The sequence below is a fragment of the Cheilinus undulatus genome, linkage group 5 (genome assembly GCF_018320785.1).
Source record: "Cheilinus undulatus linkage group 5, ASM1832078v1, whole genome shotgun sequence".
Classification (NCBI taxonomy): Eukaryota; Metazoa; Chordata; class Actinopteri; order Labriformes; family Labridae; genus Cheilinus; species Cheilinus undulatus.
The window spans coordinates 26,452,887-26,465,817 of NC_054869.1; the positions used below are offsets into that span (position 1 = coordinate 26,452,887).

Below are 12,931 nucleotides of genomic sequence, written 5' to 3' on the forward strand. Positions count from 1 at the left end.
AGATTGAACTATCTGGATGTGTTCTTTTTTAACCTTCTCCTCTGTCTGCCAAGGAGAGCACCGTTGACTGCCGGTGGATTTATGCATCATTTGGTTGCTCAAACAACCAATGTGTGATCCTATGAGGAATTGCCTTGTGTGTGTATGTTCATAATACAGCGTGTTGGAGTTTTTCAGATGTTTCAGATGCCTGGAACGTATGTGTGATAATGTGCTATTATTATTTTGTTGTGCAGGTGTATACCCCTAGACCAGTGCAAAAATGCATTAATTGGTTTTGAATGTTTGTTTTACAGAATCAAAGCATTTTACAATAAAAAGCACTATCTTAGGACATTTTACTGGCTCAAAATGCAAAGAACAAGAGGTTAGAAAATCTGTTTCAGTCTTTAAAAGCCTTCAGTATTTTCAGTGTGTTAAGCTCATGTGGCCTCTAACTGCCTGACCACCTGTGTCCAACAATGTAAATGATTTTAAAAATATCTTTCCTCCTATTTTGCAATTGTTGCTGTTACATCTGATCAACTCCTGCTCTGATGTTTCTGTGCAGCACGCAAACAAGAAATCATCAAGATCACTGAGCAGCTGATAGAGGCAATCAACAATGGAGACTTTGAGGCCTATGCGTGAGTCTTGAGTATTTTGGGGGCAGGGGCTCTGTATGAAGCTTTTGATAAAAACAAAGGCATGTTAATGTTTGGCTTCACTAACATGTCCCTTTCTTCCGAGCAGAAAGATCTGCGACCCTGGACTGACTTCATTTGAGCCGGAGGCGCTGGGTAACCTGGTAGAAGGGATGGACTTTCACAGATTCTACTTTGAGAACCGTAAGATTGAAAGAATTGTTGCATTTAGTCATCATTTACCTTTAAAAAACCTTGTTTTCAGATTTTTTGGTAAGCTATACCAGCAATACCAGCAATGTCTTGGCATATTTTAGTATCAGCTCACCTAGCTTTGAACCTCACCAGAAGAGATACCAGGAAAGCAAAATTTGAGGAAAAAATCTAGTAGAGTTCAGATGAGTTGAGTTGGTACCACATAGTGGAAAAGCACGTAAGTTTATCTCATTAATCTGACTCTTAAAATGGAGTTCAAAAACAGAAAATGTTCACTCCTTTTTCACATAGTTTCTGTTCATTTCCCTTCATCAGTGCAACTTTTGAAGTTGAGTTGTATGAGGTATGTAGCAGTAATGGGAATTAGTCTCCAGTGATTTCAGTGAGCATTGCTCCTTCAAGGCAGACTTGCTGGTTGTATCTGCCAGGAAGCTAGGCAATACAGCATAACAGATGGGTTGAGTTTTGCAATGCAAGAGTATGCAACTGGTAGCCAAAGCCTGCATTTGCAAACTAGTGACAAAATAGGGTAAAAAATAAAATTCTTCAAAAGCTTTCAGTAGTATTTACGTTTCAACAAACATTGTTTTGTCGCCCATTTTTATCAAAAACTCACAAAAATCCACGGAGAAACTGTACCCATCTGTTATGCTGTACAGCCTAGGCTCCTGGTCAATACAACCTGCAAGTCCTTCTTACAGGAGCAGTGCTTACTGAAATCACTGGAGGGTAAAGCCACTGCTACTGCTACGTACCTAACATGACTCAACTTCAAAATACTGAAACATCCCATTGAAAATGTTTTCAATGACTGGGTCTAATAAGAAAGTCACAGAAGGAGATTTTAGACCAGCATTTCATCCTTTAAAAACTAAACTTATCATTGGTGGCTGAAGATGTTCTACAATCCAGCAATTGTAACATCTTTTTGCACATAATTTGACATCATTTGTTGAACCTTCCTTAAAAAGCCCGTTTCTGCTTGCAGCGCTACAGGACTCCAGTGTGCAAAACAAAGTTGCAAAGCTTTAAAGATTTTTCTGTTTATTTAGAATATGTTTGTAATGTTTTTTTTTCTCATCATTACTCTCATTTTCTTTTCAGTTTTGGCAAAGAATAACAAGCCCATCCACACCACCATCCTGAACCCCCATGTCCACCTGATTGGCGAGGACGCCGCCTGCATCGCTTACATTCGTCTGACTCAGTTTGTTGATGGTCAGGGTCGGCCGAGGTCCAGCCAGTCAGAGGAAACTCGCGTGTGGCATCGCAAGGACAGCAAGTGGCAGAACATCCACTTCCACTGCTCAGGCGCACCGGCTGCACCATTACAGTGAGGTATGAATACAGCAGTTGGATTACTGCAAGAAAATAAAAAATAAAAGTTTTCCTATTTATTTTCTTCTTTTTGTTCAAACAGATACTTTAAAAAGAAGCTTCAGGGGTTGTACCTGTAACACAGGAATTTTTTCCTGTTGTCATTCACATTGTAACTTTTGATAAAAGGAAAAATGACCATGATTGGGAATTTTTGCTTGTGTACCAGATTTTTTTTCTAACTTCATAAATGATTAAAATCACAACGTGTTATTTTTGGACCATAAAAAACAATCTATGTTTAAATGTCTTCTCAGATCTTACTAGTATAATTGGCAGCATGTCTATGTTCTGTGTGTCTGTCTTTATTTGCACGCCATACCACTGCTCTAATTGCCCTTGATACCTCGCAGAAGAATTCTTGGGTGTACTGGTTTGACATTAAAAAAATCCTAAATATGTAAAGATTTTCAATAAAATCCAAAATTGTTGCGCCTTTTGTTTCAGTTTTCCCCCTTCCCATCTCCCATTACATCACTTCCCCTGTATAACACATCTGGTCACTTTGCCACAATGCTGAAGAGGAAATGGCCTTCGCTCTAAAACAGAGGTGGATTTTACCATGAAGCAAAGGTAGACAATTGCCCTCTAAGGACTATTTAGGGCCCCATGAAGACAAATTCCTGCACTACCCTTATTCTGGCCCTTTGGAATTTAAGTGGTTAACACACTTATTGAAACCAAAAAATATTGAGTGAACGTTGTCACTGTAAGAAAGAGGAGAATCTCAAGATTCTAACAAAGTCCAGCAGAAGAAAGTTCACCCCCTTTGTGCTCAAGCAAAACAAGTGCACCCATATGTTCCTTCAGTCTGCATATTGTGTCAGTTATTTTAGCTCAACTTTGGTCAGAAGCAAGCGCTTGTCTGATGTAAAGAATTTAAAGGGCATTGTATCTCTGCAGCACTACAATGGTCAAAAGTTCAGATATGTATGGCAGTCTTATTAAAATTGAGATCTTGTTTATTTGTTTAAAAAGAAGTATAAGCCACAAAGTGATCTCAATCATATTCTTTAACTCTTTGCTGTTAAAAGGCCGTCTCTGAAAATGTTAAACTATACCTTTAATTTAATGATGTAGATGGCCTGTCTCATTCCTGCTTTTCATGTGTATTTGTCATTTTTTTTTCTTTCCAGGTGAATTCTGAAGTTTTGTCTGTAAGAGTGTTCAGCTGGAGACAATGAGGAAGAGGAGGAAGGGGTGAAAGAACAAGTATGTTGTCTGTTTGTGGACATGGCTGCTCACCTTTCAACAACAGAACCTCTTTACTGGATGCCGTGGCTCAACCCTCCCCTTCAGCATGCATCTCTTCTTTTACTACTACTGCCCCCTGTCTATCACTGGCTCTACAACATCCTCTGACAACCACCAAATGACGGCAATGGAACGTCCAACAGCCAGACAGCCTTCACCCTCATCCTCCTGCTTCCTCTTGTTGGTTGGTTGGTGGTAGCGGGATGTTTTCAGCACTTGGTGTGATTCCTTCTTCCTGTGGTCTGTCCCCACGATTTTTGTGAAACCAACCCTCTTGTCCTCCTGTGAATTCACACTTGTATGACAAAAACACTGCACTGTAAAGTCAAATCTACTACTATCATTGCTATATTATTATCATTATAATTATGATTATTATTACTATGACACACAATTGTATATGTTATTTGTATAATTCAAAATTCTTGCTGCCAGTGGTTTCTAGAATTGAGTTTTTTTCTTAATCTTTTTGAAGAAGCATGTTTTCCCCTTATTAACAGTAGCTGTTTTTTTATTGTTGGTATTAAGTGGAAAATGATATTTGCTGTTTTGTAATTTGCGTATGTATGTTAGCTTTAATATTGCGCCCAAACTCATGGACTTTTCTTTTGTTGTTGTTTTTGCTTGCTTTTGGCTCTTTTTTTTTTGTGTGCGTGAATGGGTGTTTGTCTTATGTTGTTTTGAGTTAAAGCTGAGAACAAGTTCTTTTGTGTGACTGTTATATCAGGTAGACAAGCAGTGTGCACATTTGCTCATTCTTACATACTGACTGCACAAGTGGAAGAGCATTTTTTCATCATTGCAGGGTGAACACAAGGGGTAGGATTAGCTAAATTCTGTGTGTCTTCCTGCACCAAAACATGAGCATAAAAACACACCTGCTAGAGGAATTGTATAGTTAATACACAGTGAATCCTCTCTGGCTGAAGGATCTGCACTCTTCCACTCTCAATGATGAGCTCTGCACAATGAGGTCGCTTTGGAAAAGGATCACAGTTAGCTTTACACTTTTTTTCTCTTAATGCAAACTTCGAAAAACACCTGTGCATTTTTGTACGTTAAAAATGTTCGCTAAGGGTAATGTGCAAACATGCAGGGCTAAGGAGAGATCAGTCTGACCTCATGAGGGAAACATTGTTCTTATTTAGGAGCAAGATAATTTAATTGGTAGGACTTAAGCTAAATTTGTCAGCGTAACCTAAAAGTATATTCTTATGGTAAATTTAATATTTTCATGGTAAGAAACTTAGCACTATTTTGTGTTTTATGTTCTAAACCTTACGTTTTTGACCACAAACAGCCATCTTCTCTCTCGCCATAAGGCCCCATTCAGTACTAAACAATCAAGAGTGCTTGTGTGAGGCGGTCGTCTCTGTCCTGTGCTAAATTGGCCGTCCTTTGCTACAGGGTGCAATATTTCTTTGTGTGTGAGTGTGAAAGCATGTACAGAACATTTACTGCTCTTTACTTTTTGGAGGTGTCTCGTGGTTAATGTAAGAAGAAGGCTTTATTTCAGAGGACATATCAGTCCCCTGCCTTCAGCTGAACATTTTTTTTCCTTATGATTTAATTTCCTCTCTTCTTTTTTTAATGTATGATCAGCTTGTTATGATTGAAAGTGCTTGTGCCAGGAGGTGGCAGGATAAATCCGTTGGACTCTTCAGCACTGAAAACTGATTTTTGTTTTTGTTTTGTTTTCAGGGGTTTGGCTTGCAGTCCACTCCTCTGTCTTTTGCTCTTGCACCATTGGCTGCCTTCACATTTTTCTCGCCCCTATTGGTCAGACCAAGATATTAAGAGAGCGGGCAGTCAGTTTGGTGGAAAGTCCTCAGGTTTTTATTTATTTTGAGTATTTATTTATTTATTGTAGTGGGTATTTTTATTGTGCTTTTTTGTGTAATATTGTACAGCTCATGCACTTGTGCAAGTACTCTCTGTTGTTCAGAAGGGATGCTGCTCCATGTAAAACATGTTTTTAAAGGGATAGTACGTCAAATTTGCATCCTGCATGTGTTTTCTGCAATGACCAACATTGGTGTGAATTTTTTTTTTTTTTTTTTTTTGCTGTTTTCCTTCTGCATCCAGAGATTTAAGTTGTTTTCTGACTTTGATTGTCTATTTTTCCTTTTTCACTTCGGTTTGTCTGAGTGCCAGAGTTGAAGTCGACATAATATGGATTGTATTTTGTGTGAGCTGTCCCTCTAAAAGCCTTTTTTCTAAGGCAATGAACGTTTTTTGGAACAGATTTTGCAAGTCTCTCTCTTGTCTCATCAAGTACCAGTGTTGATGTCTAGTTGACCCTGTTTTATACCAAAATGGTCAAAGGTTACATGCATCATTATGCTAGCCTACCAAGACCCCCACAGTCCTCAGAAAAAGAAGACATAGCAGCATGTACAGTGCAAAAGTGTTGTTCTTTTGTTTATTGTGTTTACTAGCCTGGAAAGTCAATATAAGATTCACATATTTAAAACGAGGGAGTACACAGTATTACACAACTGCAACTAACTAGCGGTGTAGCTGGCATTTTCTTTGCATGGCAGTCAACAGAACACTTGTTTTTGGTGGTTTCCTTTTTATTTGGTTTCTCATTTTCTACTGAATGCTGTTTTACTCGACGTCTCTCGTCTATTTTCTCAGCTTTTAAGTGCATATATCTATTTTTGTCTGCAGATGATATAATGAAGATGACTATAGTGATCAGGATTAAGATATTTTTGACGGTGGCACTATAAGGATGATGACAGTGACCATGATAATGATGTGAAGGTTATTCTCGCATGCTTCTCTCCCTAGCTCTGTGTTGTCCGTGCTGCTGCTTCACTCTGCCTATATGTTGCTTTGAGGAGCTCCAACAGGGGGTGCACTCACACAGAGAAAAGCACAATGAACATGGATGGATTTGGTTGCGCAAAAAGTTGACCTCAGTGTCAAATCTAACAGACAATCCACCCAGAAAATCAACAATATATAAGACAGAAGAGGGGAATGCTCATTAGGATATTATCTTTGGAGTTGTACAATTATGAGCTGAATAAGTGCTCCAATACAGTTTGATTTCTTGATTTTGAGATACAGACTCATAATCCTTCATTCTTTTTTTAATCAGAAAGTGTCCAGACACTTTTTACTCTCTCATTATAATAAAATGCTATCTAAGAAATCAGGATTTTATTGCTAATCCAAGCTGAACTCATGATTGAAAATGCTAAATTGTGCAGCTCTTAATATAAAGGACAATAACCGTGTTTCTCTGCTGTCTTCCTGTTCTGTAGTCTTTCTGCTGATAGTGATGAGGCTGCACTGACAACACTGAGCTGACTTCTCTTTGTAGGGTGTCTTTCACTCTTTCTCTTGTTCCCTCTGTTTGCAACGTAATTCAATCATTTCTCTACAGTCTTTCTCTCTAGTTCCCCATGTCTCTTTCTTTGTAAGTTCAGTTTTCTTCTGTATAATGATATTAATCCTCTGATTTTTCAGATTATTGCTCTCTTCTCTTACATGCTACACGTGTTTCTATAACTTCAAGAAAATGTGTTAAGGTGTTATCAATAAAAGGATCATTGAAATAGAAAAGTGAATTTGTTCCTCCGTAAACTGTATAACAGTGTTAATTTTAGTGATTCATAGTTTATTGAAAACAACAACAAAAAATAGTTATCCCTTGTGAATCCTGAAGTTCTTCAAAAACAGGCTTAGGTGGTTTCACATCATCATGGCATTTTACAAACTCAAGCTACACCTAAATAAATGATCAAAATTAGTAAAATAGATCTTAGTTTTTAAGTATAACAATACAGGTTGTTAGGTTTAGGCGTATGTGATCACATACACTTTTAAAATTAACCGTACAACAAGGTCAGAGCTTTACATAATAAACCCTATAATGCTGTTGACACACTGGAACATCGAAGACTGCTTTATAAGAAAGTGTACACTGTTCCTGGAAGCTGCAGTTCTGTTGCTGTATCTCATTTGTGTTCATTTAATGCTATTTACCTGTAATGATCCACATGTAAACTCTGCCATCACCTGCTTGTCTATGGCATAAGTGCCCCCAGTCCCATAACCAATGCAACACTGTGCCCCCACTAGACATTTCAGACAACTTTCTCCCTCATTATGTGAAATTCATCCATACAAAAAAACCTGTTTACTTTTTAGTAAATACACCTTAAGCCAAGGTCAGACCATAGGTTTTCAGCATGATTATAGCCTGTTCCGATAATCGTAGGGTCTCTGAGACCTGTCAGCTCTGAAAATCTTTTGACATCTTGACATCTTGTGACAGAAAGTCTAGCAATTTTGATTTTTGTCTTGCCTTCTAAGATTAGTTCCCTGATGTCACTAACACCAATAAAAGCAAAGACACTGCAAGTAACCTGACACACAAGACAGACAGGTTCATATCTCCATTGCATTGATATATTTCACATTCATCCGGGAAAGCTCCCACAGAAAGCATTTGGGAAGGGCAGGACTTTAAAAAAAAAAAGTCTTGGAAGGTAATTGGAGAAATGTTCTGTCTGTTAACTCCATGACGGACTAATCAGAGCAACACAACAAAATGGCATGCGCTACTCTTAAACTGACAGGTTACCGCTGCTATAGATTGTTAATGGCGGAGCTTCTCGGTGAATAAAATTTATGCCAAGACCGGTCAGGAGACGTGTAAAAACATCTCAGCCAAGACAATCTGTGGCTCTATATTCTTGTTTTAATGAGAAATTTGGTCCAGTTCAGCTTAAACTGCCGCTTTCCCACAGCTTCATCCAAGCTAATAGCTACCACCGGAGCAGCCATCAGACACCGGCAGACCAACTGTTGCAAACTCATGCCAAAGCAGACCAGGAGAAGGGCGAAAACATATTTTCCATCATGAAAAGCTCTCAGCATTGTTCTCCGCCCTTGTTCTGACTAAGAAATGTCGTTCAGTTCTGACAAAACTGCCACTGTGGCTAAGCCCGAGCTAATCACTCCACTAGCTGCCACTGTATACAACCACCCACACAACTAATCCTTTCCCCCCATAACTATCACAAACTCATGCTGAAGCAGGTCGGCTGAAGAGCCAAAACATCTTTTCCATCATGAAAACCTTTTAGTGTCATTTTTATCCTTTTTAACATACAGAAACGTGGTCCAGTTCTAGTAAAACTGACGCTACACTACAGCTACATCTGAGGTACTCACCACACTGAAGGCAGTCATTGCAAATGGCTTTGAGTATAACTAAACCCCACCCATAGCTAAATGATTCTCATCTTTCAGGAAAAGAATGTGATTATTTGTGATTGCATCAAAACCTCATTTCTAAAAATCTTGGTAAATCACTGAAAAGTCAGCAGCGAGAAATCTCAGTGTGACAGCTTTTGATTTCAGATCAGTAGCATTACCAGACTTTCCAATACATGAATATGGGAAGAGTCTCTCGGTGAAAGTGTCTCTGTACGTGTAGATGTGAGAATTGTCTTCAGGGTCATAGAAGGAAATCTGCCCTGTTATAGTCCAGCTGGACTCTGGTCCTTTGCAGATTCTTCTGCACTGTGACAATTCTATTAGGACCTTTTGTGTATTTCCCACTGCGATGCAGCAAACAACAGATTCCATACTCTTGTGAAGCAGATATCTCTCCTTTTCTGCTAAATGACTCCATAACAAAACCCAAATTCCAGTCAGGGTGGTCTCCCACCTCCAACTCCCAGCTGTGTCTGCCTGAGCTGATGCGCTCAGAGCCCAGATTATCTACATAGTTAATGCATCTCCCTGGATTGTTAGGAAGCTGGTGGTTTCTGTCTCCATTTCTAACACTGGTCAGATCATCAGACAGATACAGTGAGAAGTTTGCCGTGTTTGGGTCCAGACCCAGAAAAGTCTTTGAATCAAAATTGCGATACTGTCAGGCTGAAGATTGCAATCAACATTGATGTCAGACATTGAAAAACACATTGAAAGTGCTCGCTATGATCAACATGAAAATAACGTTGAATTTCCAATCAATTCTGACAATGAATCAACCTTGATTCAACTATGAAAATGTGAGTCGTCTCACCACAAAACCAAACTGATTGGACTTTTACTTTGAATAACCCCATGGAACTTTACCATACCTGTCACGTTGTAGTGCTGGAGAGCGGTCTTGGTCTTGCCCCCAATCATTTTGTGCAACTGACTGTGGAGACTTTAACAGATAAAAATCATTTAAAAAATGTGGGGTTAAGCAGACTGATTTTATTCTGTCACTAGTATGATAAAGACACAGAGAGATCACACACTAACACTGCTCTTATTTTAAGATGGAGATTAATGAACACAAAGTTAAACAAACAGAAGATCAAATTGACCTCAGATCTACATTTTCTTATAATCTTATTTTCTGCTAAGTGTTTTAACAAACAACTCCACATTCATTCGAGCCGAAAACTTTAATCAATAAAAAACAGACAATCCTGAATTTAAACTCCTTTTTACTCAAGGGCCAGATGTGGTTTCTTTTTTTTCCCAGAAATTCTGCTTGAACAGAAGCATATTTTAAAAATTATCACCATGTCGGCCGATGTCAATATCTGAAGTCATGGCATGACAACTGAATATCTGAATGACAACAGTCTCCCACAGCAGTGAAAAAAAAACAACATTTTTTCACAAAAATAAGAAAGTAATCAAAATCTGTGCTGACAATTAAGTTTTGTTTGTAAAAAATCCAACAATACACAGGCACAAGAATGAACAAGACACTTGTTCACATAAACAAAACCTTGTTAAAGGGCATAAATATGTAACATAAAGGATGAAATAAAAACATTCATTATTAAGCCAGTTTCACCAGTCTTTCACTGGCCTCCCACAATTTCTTCGCCACGCCTGCATCTCTTGCAAAAGGACGCAGAGTAGCAGGCCGGCAGTCCATGAAGTAGCCCCCGCTGTGTTTGGCAGCTTCGTCAGACACCGCGCAGTAAATAACAGTCTGAGCTCCAATTTCACATGGCACAAAAAACATCCACATGATTACCTGCATCAGCATTCGGAACAGGATGGAGAAGTGGCACGTCCAACCGCTTTGGACAAAACCTGTCAGAACAAGTAAGAAAGAGAATTTAGGAAAAATACAGAGTAACTGGAGATATGGACAAATTCCAAAGCTAATGATTTTCTAACAATTATAAGACAAAATCCAAACACACACAGTCCTAATATCTGAAAATTCAACTCCATGATTGTTCCTATGGAAGAAAAAAAGGTTATACCAGGGTGCACCGCATATGAAGTCACGCCTTTTCCTTCAGTGATGCGAGCCAGCTCCTGACTGAAGTAGATGTTGGCCAGCTTGCTGCGGCAGAAGGTGAAGAAGGGCAGCAGGTTGTAGTTGAGGTCCTGGAAGTCAAGTTTTTGGTATTTGTAGGTGGAGCATGTGAGGGTAACCACCCGGCTGGGAGCACATTCCTTCAGGCGAGGCAGAAGCAGATTGGTTAGGAGGAAGTGGCCCAAGTGGTTGACACCAAAACACATGCTGAAGCCGTCGTCTGTCCAGTCAAGGACACTGGGCATGCCTGGAGAATGAGGAGCAAGAAAGAGGTCAAAACTATAAAGCGGAGTAACCATTTTTCCACAATTGTGCTCTCTTCCTTCAGACTTTTTCTCTCAGTTTTCTAGAGCCTGACTGTAATAGTGTTGATTCACCGTCAACCTTTCTAGAACCCACTCCTCCAAAATAATACCCTTAATGTCAAAGAAGACAATCAACGCGGCCTTGAATTTGGGCATGCTTTGTCGTGCTTTCTTCATCCTTTGCAGCGATTGTGTTTTCTAATGCACTGACTGCCGTTTTCTCTCAGGATCGTATAGGAAGATCCAAGTTTCATCACATGTAATCAAATAATACTTCAACCACATGCTTTAATCCTCATAAGCACACTCGTTTAATTGCCATGCCTTGTACGTTTTATTTGTAGATCTGGATTGATTAATCCCAGAATTTTATAAACAAATCATTTCCTCCCATAAAAGACTACAGCAAATAATTATCTGATTCTGAGTATGATAGTTTTGAACATCACCTTTTAAATTAATGTATATTTTTCTTTAAATCACTGAATTTTTTTTTTAAGCAGCTGATAGCTTTGATTTTAAAGCAAATGTTACAACAAAAGAAATACATTCCAGTTTTTTATTATGTGCTTGAGTGTGTTTCAGCAGCTGTATTGACTTGACATTTTGTTGGACCGACTCAAAAATACACAAAATGTTGATAATACATGCCACCAAAAATACAATGTGGTTGAATTCTCCTGTCTATTAAAAAGGAAGTTAAATTGATTTGGAATTACTAAAAGCTAATTAAGGATATAAAGACCTGAATAATCTTGACCGGGCTGTCTTGAAAGCATACGGCCTCTTACAATGCAGAGTAGCCAATTAAACTTTTAAGTTATCTACTTAAAGAACAATGTCCTTCTTTCTGAAATGAAATGGATTTTCCCTCAGGTACAAAGTGATGTATGTGCGATTGCCACCTTCACCTGCATTATTGATCAGGATATCCAGCCTCTTCTCTCCCTGAAGGAAGCTCTTACAGAAATCCCTCACAGAGCGCAGGTTGGCCAGATCCAGCTCCATGTGGAGTACATTAAGGCTGTGACTCTTGAATTTGATCTCTCTTACAGCCTTCTTTGCTTTTTCCACATCTCTGCAAGCAATGATGACACGAGCACCTCTAATGGCCAAGGCAACAGCTGTCTCTTTGCCAATGCCAGAATTACCACCTGCAAAGAAAATAAATAAAAACCGTTTTAGTCTGCATGAGACAAGGAAAGCAGTATGAATGGATGGATGTATTATCTAGTATTAAATTTTAATACCAGGTCACACCGGTAAAGGAAGGTAATAAAGGCTGCTATCAATTAAAACCACATTTAAGATCGAACATGCAGCAAAGTTCAGTTACTAGGTTACTAAAGAATACTATGTACTGCAATAATTATGTTTTAGATTTCTATTTACCTGTAATAAGAACCGTTTTTCCATCCAGTCTCTTCAGGTCGGTGCAGTACCTCCTCTTTTTCAGCCATTTCAAAATGAAAAAAGAAACTAAAGACGCGACAATTGTGTAAAGAAAATACATTTTCCTCAATTATCTCTACCCATTCAAAGCTAATGATGCTTCGTCTGTTTACAGTCTATGGTTTATAATAGCCTGAAGCTAACGTTAGCTGGCATTTTAACGTGTTAGCTGACAAAAAGAGGCCTCCTTTCTCCCTGCTTTTCCTCCATCCCCTTTCTAGTCGCAATAAACGTTGATTCTCGGAAAGGTAAAATATAAAACAGCAGGCATTTATCTTATTTTATCTTAGATCGCCTTCCATTCATTCAGATTCAGTTAGCAGCTGGATGCAAGTAACGTGTGCGCATGCGTTTCACTGTGTGTTCCAACATTGTCTCGCGAGAGGATATTAATTCAACAT

The 12,931-nt window shown here is 38.8% G+C and overlaps 2 protein-coding genes across 26 annotated transcripts in view; one reads left to right on the forward strand and one right to left on the reverse strand.

The window, feature by feature from the left end:
* camk2b1 (calcium/calmodulin-dependent protein kinase (CaM kinase) II beta 1) overlaps positions 1 to 7,022 on the forward strand; it is a 128,488-nt gene extending 121,466 nt beyond the window's left edge. For all 25 annotated transcript variants that reach the window (XM_041787538.1, XM_041787551.1, XM_041787541.1 and 22 more), the window contains 4 exons: positions 551 to 626; positions 733 to 827; positions 1,944 to 2,177; positions 3,353 to 7,022. In XM_041787538.1, coding sequence (XP_041643472.1) covers positions 551 to 626; positions 733 to 827; positions 1,944 to 2,176 — 404 coding nt within the window. In that variant the 3' untranslated portion in view covers position 2,177; positions 3,353 to 7,022. The remainder of the gene's footprint in view (positions 1 to 550; positions 627 to 732; positions 828 to 1,943; positions 2,178 to 3,352) is intronic.
* A 2,858-nt stretch (positions 7,023 to 9,880) lies between these two features.
* On the reverse strand, positions 9,881 to 12,871 carry si:dkey-174n20.1 (uncharacterized protein LOC796174 homolog). Its single transcript, XM_041788187.1, has 4 exons — positions 12,471 to 12,871; positions 11,990 to 12,232; positions 10,718 to 11,020; positions 9,881 to 10,541 (listed from the first exon to the last, which is right to left on the reverse strand). The coding sequence occupies exons 1-4, from the start codon at positions 12,589 to 12,591 to the stop codon at positions 10,282 to 10,284; spliced, it is 927 nt and encodes a 308-aa protein (XP_041644121.1). The 5' UTR covers positions 12,592 to 12,871; the 3' UTR covers positions 9,881 to 10,281.
* Between the last annotated feature and the right edge of the window lie 60 nt (positions 12,872 to 12,931).

What these genes read in the sequence shown, in the direction of transcription:
- si:dkey-174n20.1 (XM_041788187.1), bottom strand. Translation starts at nt 12,591, where the DNA reads ATGTATTTTCTTTACACAATTGTCGCGTCTTTAGTTTCTTTTTTCATT. An exon ending in TATCCTGATCAATAATGCAG is followed by an intron (nt 11,021 to 11,989) that starts GTGAAGGTGGCA and finishes CTCATTCTCCAG; the next exon opens with GCATGCCCAGTGTCCTTGAC. An exon ending in TTCATATGCGGTGCACCCTG is followed by an intron (nt 10,542 to 10,717) that starts GTATAACCTTTT and finishes TTGTTCTGACAG; the next exon opens with GTTTTGTCCAAAGCGGTTGG.